We start from the raw sequence: 18863 nt of genomic DNA, 5'->3' as shown, positions 1-18863 counted from the left end.
GCGCGCTGCGGAAGTGAATGGGGCGCATCCGCTGTGGCGGGGCGGCCGCGGCCGGTGCTGGGGTTCGTGAGCGGGGCCGGGGGTCCCGGGTCGGGAATTCCTGAGGGAGCCGGGGGTCTTGGGTCAGGAGTTCCCGAGGGGATTTGTGGTCCCTGAGCGGGCCGGGGCATCGCGGCGGTGCCACCATGTCGATGTCGCACCTGTACGGCACGGACGGAGACGATGGCGTGGAGATGGAGAGCTTCGAGGTGTCGGACTGGGACCTGCAGAACGAATTCAACCCGCACCGGCAGCGACACCGCCAGACCAAGGAGGAGGCGACCTACGGCGTGTGGGCCGAGCGCGACTCGGACGAGGAGCGGCCCAGCTTCGGAGGGAAGCGGTACGGCCGGGCTGGGACCCTCGGCCCGCTCAGGGACCCCTGGAGCTTCCCTCCGTTCCCTGGAGCTTCCCTCCGTTCCCTGGATCCTCCTCGTTCCCTGGAGCTCCCCCGTTCCCTGGAGCTTCCCCTCGTTGCCTGAATCCTCCCTATTCTCTGGAGATCCCCCCCCATTCCCTGGATCTTCCCCGTCCCCTGGAGCTCCATCATTCCCTGGAGCTTTTCCCCCGTTCCTTGGAGCTCCCCTCCATTCCCTGGAGCTTTCCCCCCGTTCCCTGGGCCTTTCCAGACTGTGAACACCTGCCCGGGCTGCCCTCGGGACCCCCTCACCTGTAGAGATTTTCCCTGTGCTCTCTCCCTGCAGCGCTGGCGTGAGGATGGGGATTGCCTGGCAAAAGCAAGGTTAAACAGCTCGACAGCCTTTAATATCGCGTTTTTGGGGGGTGTAAGGCACGGCAGCCCCCAGGCTCCTGCAGGAATGAGCAGGATTCCCTCTCGTTTTGCAGCTCCAGGGATTACTCGGCCCCCGTGAGCTTTGTGAGCGCTGGGCTGAGGAAGGCGGCGGCCGAGGAGCTCTCGGATGAGGACTCGGATGATGATGAGAAGCCTGTGAAGCAGGAGGAGATTCCCAAGGAGTTTGTGCCCAAGAAGTTAAAGACAGTGAGTTCTCCAGGAAATTTGCTGTTCTCTGGTTTATGTTTATGAAATTCAGGCTGTGGTTGAGGGCAGCGAAGCTGTAATAGAGTACAAAAAAAATGGAGGAATAATTAAACCAGAGACCCAAATGTGTCATTAAGGGAAGTGTTTGCTCTGGATTTTGTATCATTGATAAAACAAAAATCAGGATAATAAATCATTGGTACAACTGTACATTTATATAATAACTGTGTGTCCTTAGGAATCAGTCCTTTCATTTTTCTCAATATCCCCTTTGGCCAATGGAGGTTTAAAGGAGAGAATTCCTGTGGTTTCCTGCCTTTCAGAGACTTTATTTTTCTACTTTCACAGAACAGACAAATCCAGGCATGTTATAGATTAAAACTCAAGCTCTTATTTTCAATTAAAACCTGAAAGAATTAGGAATCAGCTTCAGCTAAATCTGGTGGTGGATCCTGAGAGCTGTCAGGTTGTCAGCCAGAGTTTTTTCAGGATTTTCCTTTCCCATCTGAGGAATTTCAGGGATCTCCACAGGTGCTTCATGGATGCGCAAGCAAGGTTCCAGTGAGCTGGGCGGTGTGGGAAGAACCTTCTGAGGGGAGTTTTGCACACTTTGGTTATTTGAAGCCTGTGTTTGTTTTTGACAGGGTGGAAATTTCAAGCCCAGCCAGAAAGGCTTCGTAGGAGGCTCCAAGTCCTTTGTGGATTTTGGCAGCTGGGAGAGACACACTAAAGGAATTGGGCAGAAGCTTCTCCAGAAGATGGGATATGTCCCTGGAAGGGGTCTGGGGAAGAATGCTCAAGGTACTGTCAGTGTGTTTGGTGGTTTATAATTATTAACTGGAGATTTGGGGGAGAGGTTGGATTCCTTAAAGAAGTGCCAGGGAGGGTGTTGGTGCTGATCTGGCAACTCACAGGGAAAGCCTGGCTGTTCAGCTCTCTCCCAGCACACAAACTGCTCCTGCTGACCCCATTCCCATCCTGCCAGGAATCATCAACCCCATCGAGGCCAAGCAGAGGAAAGGCAAAGGTGCTGTGGGCGCTTACGGCTCCGAGAGGACCACGCAGTCCTTGCAGGACTTCCCTGTGGTGGACTCAGAAGAGGAAGCTGAGGAGGTATTTCTGGGGTTCTTGCTGTTTCCCTGCTGTGCTGTGTGTGCAAAATTCAGTTTTCTTAATTTCTGTGTCAGAGAAAACTGTTTGGGCTCATTTTAGATGAAGCCAAACAGAGCACATTGATTTTGTTTAGGCAGATCTTCCTTGTCACTATAATGTTCTTTGTTGTTTCTGGCTCACTCTATTTCAGTAGCTTTGCTAGAATCCCTCTTTTGAGGAGTCCCCCACATAAATAATCTTTGTCTTTTGTTTAAATTTAAAAAAAGATCAGAAACATCCTGTTCATTTAATCCATAGGGTGGGTGACTGGCCCACAGCATCCAGGTTGGCTTGGCATGAGCTATTCCACTTTGCATTTATTTCCTGTACACATTCCTCATTGATCTGGTGGTTATTTTCCTGTAAGAAGAGGCAGATTTGGGGTGTGACAAAGAGCAGCCACCTCAACTCTACTATTTTTGTCCAGGAATTTCAGAAGGAGCTCAGCCAGTGGCGGAAGGACCCGAATGGAGGCAAGAAAAAGCCCAAGTACAGCTACAAGACAGTGGAAGAGCTGAAAGCCAAGGGCAGGATCAGCAAGCAGCTTGCAGCCCCTCAGAAGGAGCTGTCCCAGGTCAAGGTGAGGTTGATAAGCCAAGAGGTGACCCCTGAGGAACAGTTTGGGCCCTTTGGTGTCAGCAGCACATTTTAGGCACCGGTAACCTCAGTAAAGCCAGTCCTAGGAACTGCCTGTGCAGCCTCATGGAGCTGATCCCTGAAACATGTAACAGCTCTGTGTCACCTGGATGTGGTGACAAATTAGATTAAATGTCAGTATGTGTAGAGGGTTAATTGCAATTTAAGTTTAATTGTTTCACATTTGTCATAATCAACACTCACCCTCTTCTGAAAGCACAGTTGTCCTTTTTGGGATTGTTTGAACCATCTTCTACCTCAAAGGGACAGTAAGGGAACTCAATAATATGAATCTGATATTAAAGTATCTTTATAAAATTATGGAAGTTCTAAGTGCAGTAACTAATGGCAAGATCACTGCTTGTAGAATCATTCCATGAAACTTGGATGAGGTGAGGAGATTGTCTCTTATTTGTTCTGACTCGTTGTGTCTGGAGAAGGCCATTGTGGAGGCAATCCCCTTGTTCTCACACAGTGTATGTTAGCAGCCTCCTGGAGTAATTAAGGTCCTTGGAAATCTCCAGATTTCAATTTGGAGTCAGGGATTTTCTCATTTTTTGAAGCTGAGAGTTTTTTGTTAGAGAATTTGTTCTGTGTGCTGGCAGGTGATCGACATGACGGGCCGGGAGCAGAAGGTTTATTACAGCTACAGCCAGATCAGCCACAAGCACAACATCCCTGATGACAGCCCCCAGCAGCCCCTGGGCAAGGACTCCAAGCCCCAGGGCTTTGCCCTGCCTGAGCTGGAGCACAACCTGCAGCTGCTCATCGACATCACGGAGCAGGAGATCATCCAGAGCGACCGGCAGCTGCAGTACGAGAGGGACATGGTGGTCAACCTCAGCCACGAGATCCAGAAGATGGCTGAGGTGCTGTCCCACGAGGAGAAGGCCATCAGCAACCTCAGCAAGGTGCTGGACATGGTGGAGGAGTGTGAGAGGCGGATGCAGCCGGGCTGTGAGAACCCTCTGACCCTGGATGAGTGTGCAAAGATCTTTGAGACCCTGCAGGACAAGTACTACGAGGAGTACAGGATGTCAGACAGGGTGGACCTGGCAGTGGCCATAGTTTATCCTCTCATGAAGGAATACTTCAAGAACTGGGATCCCCTCAAGGTGTGTGTTGGTTTGAGTTATCTGCAGCTCTCACTTGATGGCTCCAGTCATCTTTGTTACCTTGTCCCAAGTGTGGTCTAGTGGGAGGTGATCCTGCCCATGGCAAGTAGCTCATCTCATGCTGAACTTTAAGGTCCCTTCAAATCCAAACCAATCTGAGGTTCTGGGATTCTAAATTCCTGATCAGTCTGGAGAAAAAGAAAAGAGACAAAATCAAACTCTCTACTGTCCCCACTCTCAGACATTTGCTGGGTAAAAATTTAGGAGTCTGTAAGGTTAAAACCAATCTCTTTTATGAGTGTTGGGATGAAAAATTTGGTGAAAAACAAATCTCTAGCTGTTGTTTTTTTAGCAAAAGCAGGAGAGGTTTCTCTGTCAGGTATCAGAGATGCACAGTCTGTCCTCAGTGCCATTTAGGCTGGAATAGAGTCTGGATCTCTCTGTACACCTGGAAAAGTTCAGACTGTCCTCTCCCTGCAGGTGTGTTAATATTGTAAGGTGGGATTTTTCTCTGGCAGGACTTTACTAAAAGTCATTTAAGAAATTACAGATGTGGCACTCGCTGCTCTGGGCTGGTGACAAGGTGGGGAGGGGCACAGGTTGGGCTCAGTGGTCTGGGAGTTCTTTTCCAACTTCAATGATTGTGGGATTCTGGAATTAAGACTGCAAGCTCCTGGCTTGCCCTGAGAGGAGGTGAAAAGGCACAGCACACCCTCAGCCTGCTCTGTGCAGATCCCAGCTGGAATTAATGGGAAGGGATACAGACCATTTGTGCCCTGTCATTCCCAGGACTGTACATACGGCACAGAGATCATAGCCAAGTGGAAGAGCCTTCTGGAAAATGATCAGCTGTTATCCCACAGTGGGCAGGACCTGTCAACAGATGCTTTCCACAGGTAAGGAACAAATGATTTGTACTTTGTGCATCATCTTCCTGTGCTGCTTCCTCGGGGATAGAAAAGAGCAGACACATGGGAGCTTTTCCTGAGGATTCCCTTGCTGGGCCTGTTAAAATCCAGTTTGCAGCTATAGAAAATAAGCAGCTTTAACTAACTGCTCCCATTTAGTTTATTTAGGCCCAGGCTGTAGCTTTGAGCTTCACTTTGATTTATTTGGGGTTTCTTGGCAGACTGATGTGGGAGATCTGGATGCCATATGTCAGGAACATCGTGGCGCGGTGGCAGCCGAGGAACTGTGGATCCATGGTGGATTTCTTGGATAGCTGGGTGAACGTTGTCCCTGTGTGGATACTGGATAACATTCTGGATCAGCTCATCTTCCCCAAGCTGCAGAAGGAGGTGAGAGAAGAGGGCAGGGGGGAGCAAAGCCACGCTCTGAACCAGTGTTTGAATTCCAGCTGGAACTCCCAAACACCAGTGTGCAACCTCTGCTGATGAACTGAGGAGTCGGGGGTTGCATCAGAGCTCTTTATGCTTCATGAAAACTTGCTGCTGGTGGCTGGATTGAGTTAATCTTTGCTGTTGTGCCCCAAGGTGGAGAGCTGGAACCCTCTGACGGACACTGTGCCAATCCACTCGTGGATCCACCCCTGGCTGCCGCTGATGCAGGCGCGCCTGGAGCCGCTCTACTCGCCCATCCGCAACAAGCTGGCCAATGCCCTGCAGAAGTGGCACCCCAGCGACTCCTCTGCCAAGCTGATCCTCCAGCCCTGGAAGGATGTGTTCACTCCTGGCTCCTGGGAGGCTTTCATGGTCAAGAACATCGTGCCTAAACTCGGTGAGACAATAGACAGTGCTGGCAGTGGTGCCTTCCCCACGAAAGCAAAGATCCTTGCTAATGTGGGTGCCAGTGTTGCATCAGAGATTGATGTTAATGAAATTAGACCAAGCTTGCCTCTGATTTTCTGAGCAGAAGCAGAAAGATTAGAAAAATACAATGACTTACTCTGGTTATTCTCTAGGTTTTCTGTCTTATTTTTTTATAAATCATCCATCTCCAGCTGGTAGGAATATCTGAGAGCTGTCAGGTAGGACCGGCCTGTAAGATGTCTCTCTGTTACTCTTGAATTCCTTGGTCTGTTTTAAGGTTTCACCATGAGTTTTGTGAGGCAAAGTGGCTCAAAGGTTAAAAAATAGTCAAGTGCTTTCTGTTTCTCATCTCTGGCTGCAAATTGTAATCCCTGGGAGTGGAAATGCACCACTTTGTGGCAGGATCAGCCAAAGATCCCCACTGTTCTTTAGGATAACAAGAAGGTGCTGCTCAAGTTCTGTGTGTTGGTGGTGAAAGAGGTCAGGGCACTGATAAAACAGCGTGAGGCTCTTTTCTAACTGTCCTCTCCTTTCCCAGGAATGTGTCTGAATGAGCTCATCATCAACCCTCACCAGCAGCACATGGATGCTTTTTACTGGGTGATCGACTGGGAGGGGATGATTTCTGTCTCCAGCCTCGTTGGGCTGCTGGAGAAACATTTCTTCCCAAAGTGGCTGCAGGTGAGACACTGAGGGCTGAGGAAAGAGGTTTGATTAACTGGGGAGTGTTTTAGTGATTCCTGTCCAGGAATTGCTACCCTGGTGCTGAGCTGGGCTGGTTCCCACTCACAGCTCAGTAGTCATTGGAACAGTTCCTCCTTTTACTGACAGTAATAAACCAAGTGGTAAATTATGCTAGGAGAGATTTAAGTTTGACATCAGGAGGAATTTCCTCATCAAAAGGGTCTTCGGGCACTGGAGGGGGCTGCCCAGGGAGATGGTGGTGTTCCCATCTCTGGAGGTGTCCAAGGAATGCCTGGATGTGGGACTCAGTGCTCTGACAAGGAGGTGATTGGTCACACATAGGACTCGATACTCGTGGAGTCTTTCCCATGTTAAATGACTCTGGGATTCTGTGGCAGAGGGTCTTCTCCTGCACAGACATCCCCGTGCTGCCTTTGACCTGTCCCTTGCTCTGCAGGTGCTCTGCTCTTGGCTCAGTAACAGCCCCAACTACGAAGAGATCACCAAGTGGTACCTGGGCTGGAAGTCCATGTTCTCAGACCAGGTGCTGGCACATCCCTCCATCAAAGACAAGTTCAACGAAGCCCTTGACATCATGAACAGGGCTGTGTCCTCCAGCGTGGGTAGGTGGCTCGTGGGGGTGGCTCTGCTGCTCTGGGCTGGCAGCACTGGGAGGCTGATTGGGGCAGCATGGCAGGAACTCACATGAGTAAAAGTCAGTGGGCTCTGCCTTGCTCTGTCCTTAAAGAACAACTCTGAGGTGCTGCTCAATAGTTGTGGACTGCAATGAAGCAGATTTTTGGTGGCTTCCTGGGCCACTGAACAACTGATCCTCTTCCAGCCTTGCCCTGTCAGTCAGACATCATCCTTTAGGGCTTGACTTCTAAAGCTGTCATTACTGGGTGCTTTTTTCTTTATGATGAGGTGAAGGGAGCCAGCAGTTCCCTTCCACATGCTTCTCCCTGCTATCTAAAAGTGATAGTTGGGAGTTACATGGCATAAAAGAGAAGGACGTGCCTGAGAGAGCAGCACCTGATATTTGCCCTCTTTCCAAACTGAGAGCTCCCTTTCTGAGCCCACACTTGACCACCACACTCCAATTCATGTCCTGGATGGAGGTGAGCAGCTCAGGATGGTTTTCTCCCCATTCTCTCCCCCAGGTGGGTACATGCAGCCGGGTGCCCGGGAGAACATCGCGTACCTGACGCACACGGAGCGGCGCAAGGACTTCCAGTACGAGGCCATGCAGGAGCGGCGCGAGGCCGAGAACATGGCCCAGCGCGGCATCGGCGCCGCCGCCGGCTCCGTGCCCATGAACTTCAAGGACCTCATCCAGACCAAGGCCGAGGAGCACAACATCGTCTTCATGCCCGTCATCGGCAAGAGGCACGAGGGCAAGCAGCTCTACACCTTCGGCAGGATCGTCATCTACATCGACAGGGGCGTGGTGTTCGTGCAAGGGGAGAAGACCTGGGTGCCCACCTCGCTGCAGAGCCTCATTGACATGGCCAAGTGAGGCCTGTGTGCAAGGGGAGACCACCCTGGGTGCCCACCTTGCAGAGCCTCATTGACATGGCCAAGTGAGGCCTCTGTGCAAGGGGAGACCACCCTGGGTGCCCACCTTGCTTCAGAGCCTCATTGAAATGGCCAAGTGAGGCCTCTGTGCAAGAGATCTGGGTGCCCACCTTGCTTCAGAGCCTCATTGAAATGGCCAAGTGAGGCCTCTGTGCAAGGAGAGACCATCTGGGTGCCATCTTGCTGCAGAGCCTCATTGGAATGGCCAAGTGAGGCCTCTGTGCAAGATCTGGGTGCCCACCTCGCTGCAGAGCCTCATAGACATGGCCAAGTTAGGCCCTGCTGGGGAGTGAGTCACCACCCAGGAACAGCCCCTGGGTGACCCTTAGAATAAAGTTGCAGGTTTGTAAATAGTGACACTGGAGCTGGATGCCAGGGTGCTTTTATTGGAAGAGCTGTTCAGGCAGTGGTAAGAGGGTGCAAGGCCAGACTTGCCAACCCAGGAAGCCAGGCTAAGGGAGAACAAGCAGTGCTGACATTTGTAATTGCCTCCTGGGACAGAGGTTTACCAGCAGGTTAGGAGGGATCACATTCTCTGCTCAGTGAGGGCTGGCCTAGCTGAGTCCCCTGAGTCTCTAGCTGTGACAGATGTCACAGTTTGTGCTGGCAGTGAGTTACTGTCCCCACAGCATCCCTCACACAGTGGGCTCCTCTTTGCTGCACACAGCCAGGACCTGTCCCAACTCTCTCTGCTGTGGCACTGCAGTGGTTAAGAGCACAAAGGTGAGGGAAGGAACCCTAAAGCTTTTTTTCCTGGAGGGAACCAACCTGGTTGTTCTCAGGACTGATCAAGAGCTGATCTCAGCAGCAATGAGAGCTGGGACTTCCAAGTGTGCACTGGGACCCAGACCCCAACACCTCCCAATACAAACCCCTCTGATAATTTCCCCTTCCTGATGCTTTGCAATGTGTGTAGGACATGCAAAGCCTTTGAATTATGAAAGGGGAGGGAATCAGAGCAGTCACTGCAGTGTGAATGGCTCCCAAGGCAGGTTTTGGTGGAATTAATTTGCTGGAGTTGAGTGAGTGTAAATCAAAGCTCAGCTTTACTTTACTTTTTTATTAAATAAAATACAAAAATGTCCCATCACCTCAGCATTCAGGTGCTGCCACTTTGGACAGAGCCTGATGCCACAGTTGCTACTTGAGCTCCATCTTAGCTGCACAGAAGCTTCCATGGGAAGAGACGTGGATCCCAGCCCTGCCACCACAGGGATGGTCAGGACTTGGCAGTAGCTTCCTCCCCCTTCCTGATGATCTCCAGGTCCTCACAATCTTGGTACATCGGCTCCTCCACAAAGTCCCAGACCTCAGGGGAGAGCTCCTGCAGTTTATCCAAGGGAAACCAGTGCACAGAGGTGTCATTGAAGGTGTCCAGGTAGCGTGGGTGACTGGGGAGTGCCACTTCCTCCACTCCTTTCAAGACCTAAAGATCATTTGGGGAAAAAGTTACAGACAACGCAGCAGCCCCTTCCTGCAGAGCTGAGCCAGTGAGGAGGAGAATGGTGTTGCATTACCCTCAGCCCCTGTGTGGAGGATGTTCTGCAGATGTTCAACAATCCTACAGTGATTAGCTTTTATATTATAGTGTCTAGAAAAAAGCTTTTGAAAATAACTCCCTCCTCTTTCCAATGGCAGTTAATTTCCTTTCTCATTAAAAGGTGTGTTGTCAACATGGAACGATAATGTTAAACTGTTGCCTCACCTTTGCTATGTAAGAATAATCTCTCTCCAAGATTCTGGACAGCAGTCTGCAATAACACAAGATGTTCACGATAGACACAACATTCCTGTGGATTTAGACAGGTTTTCTGCCTGAGGGTGGGACAGAGGAGAGGGGAAAGGGCTCATGACTGAAAACTATGGCAGCGAAAATGCACAAAACAGGGAATTTTCTGTTAGAGGGCAATAAAGTAGGGAGACAGAAGAGGAAAGCAGGGTGGGAGGCACTAGAGCCTGTCCAGGCTGTGCCCAGACCTCTCCTCGATCCCTCGGAAGCTGTTCCCGATGATGACCAGCTTGGAGAGCGCCGCTGGGCTCCAGTTGCTCCACAGCAGGTTGTTGTACAGGGCCTTCCCGCAGTGCACCATGTAGAACAGCGTGGTCACACCCTCGATGCCGTGCTTCCCCTCCTGCCCGGGAACACCGAGCCCATCACAGCCGAGCCCCGTCCACGGGTCCCGCATTGTTCCCCGGGGGTGTCCTCACCTCATTCTCGGGGAGCAGGCACAGCCCCAGCGCTCACGGTGTGACCCAGGGGTGTCCTCACCTCAATCTCGGGGAGCAGGCACAGCCCCAGTGTTCACGCTGAGACCCGGGGGTGTCCTCACCTCATTCTCGGGGAGCAGGCACAGCCCCAGCGCTCACAGTGTGACCCAGGGGTGTCCTCACCTCATTCTTAGGGAGCAGGCACAGCCCCAGCGCTCACGCTGTGACCCGGGGGTGTCCTCACCTCATTCTCGGGGAGCAGGCACAGCCCCAGCGCTCATGCTGTGACCCGGGGGTGTCCTCACCTCATTCTCGGGGAGCAGGCACAGCCCCAGCGCTCACAGTGTGACTTGGGGGTGTCCTCACCTCATTCTCGGGGAGCAGGCACAGCCCCAGCGCTCGCAGTGTGACCCAGGGGTGTCCTCACCTCATTCTCGGGGAGCAGGCACAGCCCCAGCGCTCACAGTGTGACTTGGGGGTGTCCTCACCTCATTCTCAGGGAGCAGGCACAGCCCCAGCGCTCACAGTGTGACCCGGGGGTGTCCTCACCTCATTCTCGGGGAGCAGGCACAGCCCCAGTGCTCGCAGAGCCGCCGCCTCCCACGCTGAGAAGGCCGGGTCGAACAGTGCACAGCGTGCGGGCGGCACCTGCGGGGACAGCGGCGTTGTTTTGCGGGGATAACCAAAAACTTGAAGAAGATAACCAAAAACTCCACAACTTTGGGAAAGTTGTTAAGCCGGTATGTTTATTATTACAGTGCCGGATGCATGTGGAGATTACTCTCCTTAAAAGACATGCGTACTTCTGGGAACTTCAGGTCCCTTTTTATCCCCCTCTCAAATATATAGGCATACAATTTCACAGTAGGTTCATACATATTCATTTTTACGAATTTCGCGTGGCATTTGCAGCTAGTTCTTCTTTATCAGAAAGAATTGCTAGGTCAGGTTGGCCTGCTCTCACAGCAGTCTCTCTGTCTCCCGCCTTATCCCTGTACTTCACTGAAGCAGTTTCTCTCTGAGCCCAGGCTTTGCAGTCAGGCTACATAGCTATGTTTCCTAACCACAGACTCTAAGACGTACATTTCACCTAAATCAAAACGGATTTCTACTCTGGAGAATTTCTACTCCGTCTCAGCAGAATTTCTACTCTGCCCCGCTGCTCCCCCCGGTGCCGGTGCTCACCCTCAGCTCGTCCAGCAGCAGCAGCAGGAAGGCGAGCTGGTAGCGGGCGATGGGGCAGCGCCCGAAGCGGCCCAGCCCGTAGCACACGCAGCGGGCGGGCGGCTCCGAGCCCAGCGGGGCCCGCACGGCTCCTGCGGGCGGCGGGGTCAGCGCGGCGGGGCCGGGGCTCGCTGTCCCCGCTGTCCCGCACCCCCCGCTCCCCGCACTCACCGGCGCTCGCCGCCCAGAAGCCGGAGCTCAGCAGATCGTCCCTGCGGGGAGAGAGCGGCGTTAGCGGGGCCCGGTAGGGGGAGAACGCACGGAGCGGGGCCAGGCACTCACCGCGCCTCTCGCAGCCGCCGCAGCACCGCTTCTATTCCGGGGCCGCCATCCCCTTCCTCCTCCTCATCATCCTCCTCCTTCTTGCCCCGCCGCCGCCGGGCGCGCCCCGCTCGCCGCCCTCCCGCCAGCGCCGCCATGCGCGCGGTCACGTGCGCGGTCACGGGACCGGGGGCGCGCCCGGAACCGGCGGCGGGAGCGAGCGGGGGGATCCCGGAGCATCCCGGAGCGGCGCGGAGCATCCCCGGGCCGCCGCAGCCCCGCAGCCATGGCCCGCCCCGCCGCGCCCGGCCCCGCGCCATGGTGAGCCCCGTCCCCGCTCCCCGCCACCCGTGCCGGTGCCCCGGGAAGCGCCTCCGGCCCTTCGCTGGTTCTGCCCCCGGTGGTGGGGGAGGTCTGGCGGCTCCCGGGGCTCAGCAGCTCCGTCCCGGGCCGTGGAGGGGCGGGCCGGGAGCGGATCCAGCCTCGGATCCTGGCACCGAGGAAGCTGCGCGGCTTCCTCGGTGCCAGCTCTGAGCGATCCTGTGCTCCAGACCCGGGCTGGTCCTACGGGAAAACCCCCGCACCAAGCTCGTTCCAGACCCGGGCTGGTCCTATGGGGAAAACTCCCGCACCAAGCTCGTTCCGGACCCGGGCTGGTCCTATGGGGAAACTCCACCGCGAAACTTGTTCCGAGCTTGTGCTGAGAGACAGGACAGGCTGGAGAGTGTTCTGAATATGTGCGTTCAAGAAATTCTGAGCAGGATGATATCACATCGTCAGAGGGACCCTGCTGTCTCCTTCGGTGCAGGCAGCACCCGGGAGCTGCTTGGGATGCACGTGGATAATAATTCTTGATAATTATAATAATTATTGTACTCTCTTAATTATCATTGTCCCGTGTGCTGGGGGTGCAATGTCCCACAAATTCACTTTATTTCCAGTTCTCCTTCCACATATCTGAGGGTTGGAGTTGTAGAACCTATTTTAAACCCACAGAAGTGGTCAAATTTAGTAATGAGGGACCTTTTTGGTGCTGCTTTTGGGTGTAAACTCAGTGGGATTGTGCAAAGAATCACATCTCTCCATTTGCAATAACTTTTTGTTGCTTTTCTGTACAAATAGACAGGAGAGAGGGAAGGGTAACAGTTTTCAAATACACAATCATTTCTGCCAATGTTTTTCAGGTGGAATTACTTTTTCCTTTATGATGGCTCAAAAGTGAAGGAGGAAGGGGATCCTACAAGTGCTGGCATCTGTTATTTTTACCCTCCCCAGGTAATGTCTGCTTTATTACCTGTAAAGGGTTGCTGATCAGTCTGGATTGGGAGGGGTCAGGCTTCCAGGTGGTTTGGATTAATCCTTATTTAATAATCACAAAAGTTTTAAGAAGTTTTTAAAGAAATCCCAATTATCAATTAGCTCCAGGTGGAGCAGGGCTGGGCTCTCAGGGCACAGGACAGCACAATCCAGCTCTGTCCTGGTGACATGAACAAACACACACCAGGGATGAAAGTTCCTCTCCATAAGCCCCAGGCCCTTGTGCTGCCTGGAAAATGCAACCCAATTATTTTTCTCCCAGAAATTTGCCTGTTCTACTGTGATTGATTTATAGAATCCCAGAGTTGTTAAGGTTGGAATAAAATCAAGTCCAGCCATGAACCCAGTGCCACTAAACCTTGTCCCCAAGTGTCACACCCACACATTTTCTGAACACTTGCAGGAATGGTGACCCTACCACTGCCCTGGGTGGTCTCTGCCAATTCCTAACAACCCTTCCTGCAAATTGAGTTGAAATGATAATTACTTTTTATTTACACCTAAAAACAGCAGTGTTTTGGTTTTGTTTTTTTTTTTTGGTTTTTTTTTTTTTTTTCCTGAGTTCTTTTAATGAGAAATTAAAGCCTTTTCTCCCTGGCAGACCATCCCAGAGCAGCAGGAGCTGCTGTGTGGGCAGATGGCCGGGGTTGTTCGCTGCCTCACCGAGATCTCTGGGGCCCCTCCCAGCCTGGTCCGCCTCAGGAAGCTCAAGTTTGCCGTGGTGGTGGATGGAGACTTTCTGTGGGTGAGTTCAGGAGCCCCAGAGCGGTCACAGAGTGAAAACAGCCAGGGGCTGAAGGATGGCATCAGTCAGTGAGGGTTTATTATTCAGGGTGTGGGCTGCACCCAGGGAGAGCTGGGGAGGGTCCTTGCAGTGCACAAATTTCATTTCATTCATAATTTAAATTCTGTTTTCTGAGGCCTGGCAGTCACTTCAGAATCCTGCAGAAAAATTTCAAATACCTCATCTTTGTGCCCACACCCAAAGGGATTTCTTATGATGTTCCTGGCTGGAAACAGAATCCCAAAATCCCAGACTGGTTTGGGCTGGAAGGGACCTTAAAGCTCATCCAGTTCCACCCCCTGCTATGGGCAGGGACACCTTCCACTATCCCAGTCCAACCTGGTCTTGGACACTTCCAGGAATGGGGGATAACAGGATTCCACGTGCTGCAGTTTGTAAGGACACAGTCCAAGGCCAGGCTGGATGAGGTTTGGAGCAACCTGGGCTAGTGGAAAGTGTCCCTGCCCATGGCAGGGGGTAGAACAGGATGAGATTTAAGATCCCTTCCAATCCAAGCCATTCCATGATCCCACAATTCCACAAACCACTCAGTCTCAGTGAACACAGACAGCCAGGGACTGCCTGGCCTGAAGCTCTTGAACAACCAAGAGCAGCCCTGGATGCACTCCAGGATCCAAGCCCTGGAAAGGGGTGGGTTTAACCCTCCAGGGAACAAACCTCTGGTTACTTACAAGCCTTTGTAGAGGATGCAGCCTGCCAGGACATGGGGAGCCCAGTCCAACCTGGCCCTGGACACTTCTAGGGATGGGTAATAACAGGATTCCATATGCTGCAGTTTTTAAGGACACAGTCACTGTTTGATAGTCTGATTGTTCTTTCCTTCTCATCCTCAGCATCCCCAGAGCTTTGTCAGTGTCCACAGGCATTTAGAATATAAAGAGCAGCGTGTGGCAGTTGTGACAAAAGTGCCCCAAACCATCCCTTGGGAACTGGGCTGAGGCCAGCCAGCCCCATTTAACTGGCACTGCTGCTTCTGTTTCAGCAACTCAAAAACTAGATGGAGCATCATCATAATATAAATAATGAGTTAATTAGAATGTTTTGAAGTACTTATTTTCAGGAAAATGTTCTTAGCTATTAAAGCACCAAGTTAGGTCATCTAACGTGGGAAGGGAGTATGTCTGCAGCTCTGTATCTCTGATATTTATTTATCCTGTCTGTGCCAGGGCTCTTGTGTGGGTATGTTTGCATTTCCTTCTCCTGTCACTGTGATTCCAAGGGGTGTCTGCCTGCACAGAGCTGCCTGTCCTTGTGTGAAAGTGATGAGAGCTGTTCTCACTTGTGGTGCCCGAGTTCTGTCTGACAACCCCCTGCATGCCCTGCTGTGTGTGCTGCAGGTCCTGGGCTGTGCTGTGGAGCTGCCTGACGTGAGCTGCCGGCGCCTCCTGGAGCAGCTCATCGGCCTCTTCACCTTCTACCACGGCCCCGTGCGCGGGGCATACACGGTAACCAGGGACAGGGGGACAAGGGACTGGGACATTGTAACCCGGGACTGGGACATTGTAATGAGGGACTGGGACATGGTAATCAGGGACAGGGGGACAAGGGAGTGGGACAGGGGGACAAGGGACTGGGACATTGTAATGAGGGACTGGGGATAGGGGGACAAGGGACTGGGACACGGTAACCAGGGACTGGGACAGGGGGACAAGGGACTGGGACATTGTAATGAGGGACTGGGACATGGTAATCAGGGACTGGGACATGGTAATCAGGGACTGGGACACAGTAACCGGGGACTGGGGACAGGGGGACAAGGGACTGGGACATTGTAACCAGGGACTGAGGACAGGGGGACAAGGGACTGGGACAGGGGGACAAGGGACTGGGACACGGTAACCGGGGACTGGGACAGGGGGACAAGGGACTGGGACAGGGGGACAAGGGACTGGGACATTGTAACCAGGGACTGGGACAGGGGCACAAGGGACTGGGGACAGGGGGACAAGAGACATTGTAACCAGGGACTGGGACAGGGGGACAAGGGACTGGGACACGGTAACCAGGGACTGGGACAGGGGGACAAGGGACTGGGACATTGTAACCGGGGACTGGGGACATTGTAATGAGGGACTGGGACATGGTAATCAGGGACTGGGACACGATAACCAGGGACTGGGACATGGTAACCAGGGACTGGGGGCATGGGGACAGGGTGACAAGAGACTGGGACACAGTAACCAAGGACTGGGACATGGTAAAAAGAGACTGGGACATGGTAATGAAGGACTGGAACATGGTAACGAGGGACTGGGGACATGGGGACAGGGTGACAAGGGACTGGGACATGATAACAAGGGACTGAGGACATGGGGACACTGTAACAAGAGACTGGGACATGGTAATGAGGGACGGAGGGCATGGGGACACGGTAAGGAGAGACTGGGACATGGTAATGAGGGACTGGGATACAATAACAAGAGACTGGGACATTGTAGCGAGGGACTGGAGACATGGTAACAAGGGGACATGGTGACAAGAGACTGAGACGTGATAATGAGGGACCTGGTAATGAGACACTGGGGACACGGTGGTTTTGGGGAGATTTAAACACTTCCCGTGGTGTCCCAGCTCTGCAGTGTTCCCTTGTGTTGCCTTCCTCCTGCCAAGGGTCACAAACCCAAGAAGTGGGACCTAGAAAAGTGAGCAGGTCATCCCCACCATTGCTCCAAGGCCCTGTGGGGCTCTACTGAACCTTTCCCAGATGTTCACCCTAAAGAGTTTCCCCTCAGTATTGCCTCCCACCTTTCCCTGGCCTTATCCTCCCTGACCTATACCTATCCACCTTATTTGTGGATTGCACCTCCCATCCCAAGTGCACAGACCCTTTGCAGTGACAGTGTTTGTGGGGGTTTTGTCACCCACAGACATTTTCCCAGGAGGAGCTGAGCAGGGAGTGGGACAGGTACATTGAGCACATCCAAAAAAACACCAGTGACCTCCACAGGATTTTCAATTCTCTCTGGCATCTGGACAAAACCAAGGTAAGAGCCTGTCCTGTGCAGTGCCCCAGAGCCACTGTGTTTGTTTATTTGCTGCTTGGAGCTTTCCCCAGGGTTCTGTGGCCTCACTGCTTCTCCCTGCCCAGGTGGATCCCCTGCTTCTGCTGAAGGCAGCTCTCATCCTGCAAACATGCCAGCGCTCTCCCCATGTCCTGGCAGGCTGCATCCTCTACAAAGGCTTGTAAGTAACCAGGTGTTTGTTCCCTGGAGGGTTAAATCCACCCCTTTCCAGGCCTTGGATCCTGGAGTGCATCCAGGGAGCAGAGCAAGGGCTGCTCTTGGTTGTTCAAGAGGTTCAGGCCAGGCAGTGCCTGGCTTGTCTGTGTTCACTGAGACTGAGTGGTTTGTGGAATTGTGGGATCATGGAATGGCTTGGATTGGAAGGGATCTTAAATCCCATCCTGTTCCACCCCCACTTTCCACTAGCCCAGGTTGCTCCAGCCCTGTCCAACCTGGCCTTGGACGCTTCCAGGGATTCAAGGGCAGCCCCAGCTTCTCTGGGCATCCTATGCCAAGGCCTCACCGTGTCACCCTGTTTTTCTAAGATTTTCTAAGCCTTCTGATGTTGATGTTCTTGCAGTGAACTTTCTCACACACTTTTCTGTAAATAACTCATTGTTTTGCACTCCTTTATGGAGGAGGAGGAAGTTGATGGGCTGTTGGTTTGACCAGTGTCATTGGAGAGGTGGCACTGTCACCCTCCAATCCACTGTCACTCTTGGAAAACTATAAATGTTAGAGTCAGAAATTAAACTTCCCTTTTTTCCTTCACCTTGAGAACAGCGGCGTGCACTTGTGTTTTTTCGTGTCCTGTAGTGACAGTCACCACCCTCATGGGAGGAATTCCTTTCCAATATCCCATCTAACCCTGCCCTGTGGCAGTTTGAGTCCATTGCCTCACTGTCCTGCCACTCCAGGCCCTTGGAGTCTCTCCAAGGTTATCTGTGCTCATCACCATGAAGGAGTTCATGATTTGGGTTTTGGAGTCTCTCCAAGGTTATCTGTGCTCATCACCATGAAGGAGTTCATGATTTGGGTTTTAGTAGAAATCTGCTGGTTTTTGATACTCAGCAGGGTGTGAGGACTGAATTTATGAGAATTTTTAGGGGGAAGTCACCCAGGAAAAGGGAGATGAGTGGATGTTGTGCTCTCCCAGCAGTGTTCCCTCTACAGGTGTGCAGTTCAGTGCAGGTGTGTCCGTGTGTCCCTGGGTTTGTCTGACCTGCTGCCCAGCACCACTGTCTGTACTGACAGGAGGTGCACGGGGGGATGAGTCAGGATTCCCCATGACAAATTCCAGCTTCCTTCAATCAAAGATGACTGAATGACTTCAAGGAAAGCCTCCAAGGTGGCCCTGAAAGACAGGAGGTGGGGAATTCCGAGAATTCCTTGGCAGCAGCGCTCGAGTGCCATTTTTCATTGGCATGAGCTGTTCCAGTGACACCTTTTACAGGCACTGGAAATGTGCCACAGGGAGAGCATCTGCCAGGGAGTGACCTCATAGCTGCAGGCAGGACACTGGAGTGAGTCACTGCAGCACCTGAGAGTGAAGGGACCTGAGCATTTGACTTGAGGAGGGACTTGGGAGCCTTGTCCTGCACCAGGGTGTGTCACGCTGTGCCTCTGGTCTGTCTGGTAGAGACATTTTGTCACCAAATGCCATCAGAGTTGTCTGAGCTGATGATCTGGAAGTTCCCTCTCAAGCCAAACCATTCTGTGCTTGTCTGACTTTGCTTTGTCCTTTCAGGATTGTGAGCACCCAGCTGCCACCTCCACTCACTGCCAAAGTCCTCCTGCAGGGCAGCCAGTCCCCAGGCCAGGTATGGCACTGAGCACATTCCCTGGAAGCAGATTCCCGTGAGGATGTGCTGTGGGAGCTCTTGTCACACAGATCTGGCATGTGTCACCATGGGGAAGGACAAATATTGGTGATGATGCTTAAAGCTTTTATTACTCATGATTTAAAAAGGTTCCAGTATTTCTGCACTAGGAATTAGCTTTCTTTTTTCAGTCTTACTGAATTCATGAGTTCTCATTTATGTGGTGTTTTGACTGGCTTTTTACACAAGTTTTGGT

At 52.5% G+C, this 18863-nt stretch overlaps 3 protein-coding genes across 3 annotated transcripts; 2 read left to right on the top strand and 1 right to left on the bottom strand.

Annotated features, from left to right (window-relative positions):
• The first annotated feature begins 35 nt into the window (after positions 1–35).
• Positions 36–8332, top strand: TFIP11 (tuftelin interacting protein 11). The gene is made up of 12 exons (XM_058037028.1): positions 36–382; positions 886–1039; positions 1684–1840; positions 2025–2152; positions 2619–2771; positions 3433–3942; positions 4732–4838; positions 5072–5240; positions 5436–5679; positions 6250–6392; positions 6853–7018; positions 7556–8332. Exons 1-12 carry the CDS (start codon positions 186–188, stop codon positions 7909–7911), a joined length of 2484 nt encoding a protein of 827 aa, XP_057893011.1. The 5' UTR covers positions 36–185; the 3' UTR covers positions 7912–8332.
• Positions 8333–8695: 363 nt separating this feature from the next.
• On the bottom strand, positions 8696–11821 carry SRRD (SRR1 domain containing). Its single transcript, XM_058037029.1, has 7 exons — positions 11685–11821; positions 11574–11614; positions 11364–11494; positions 10728–10826; positions 9948–10102; positions 9676–9721; positions 8696–9396 (listed from the first exon to the last, which is right to left on the bottom strand). Exons 1-7 carry the CDS (start codon positions 11819–11821, stop codon positions 9190–9192), a joined length of 816 nt encoding a protein of 271 aa, XP_057893012.1. The 3' UTR covers positions 8696–9189.
• Positions 11822–12854: 1033 nt separating this feature from the next.
• Positions 12855–18619, top strand: HPS4 (HPS4 biogenesis of lysosomal organelles complex 3 subunit 2). Its single transcript, XM_058037246.1, has 6 exons — positions 12855–12938; positions 13582–13725; positions 15123–15230; positions 16653–16769; positions 16874–16968; positions 18535–18619. Exons 2-6 carry the CDS (start codon positions 13618–13620, stop codon positions 18617–18619), a joined length of 513 nt encoding a protein of 170 aa, XP_057893229.1. The 5' UTR covers positions 12855–12938; positions 13582–13617.
• Positions 18620–18863: the final 244 nt, after the last annotated feature.

Source organism: Melospiza georgiana, chromosome 18 (assembly GCF_028018845.1).
Source record: "Melospiza georgiana isolate bMelGeo1 chromosome 18, bMelGeo1.pri, whole genome shotgun sequence".
In the NCBI taxonomy this organism is placed as follows: Eukaryota; Metazoa; Chordata; class Aves; order Passeriformes; family Passerellidae; genus Melospiza; species Melospiza georgiana.
This window is presented reverse-complemented; position numbering and strand designations above follow the sequence as displayed.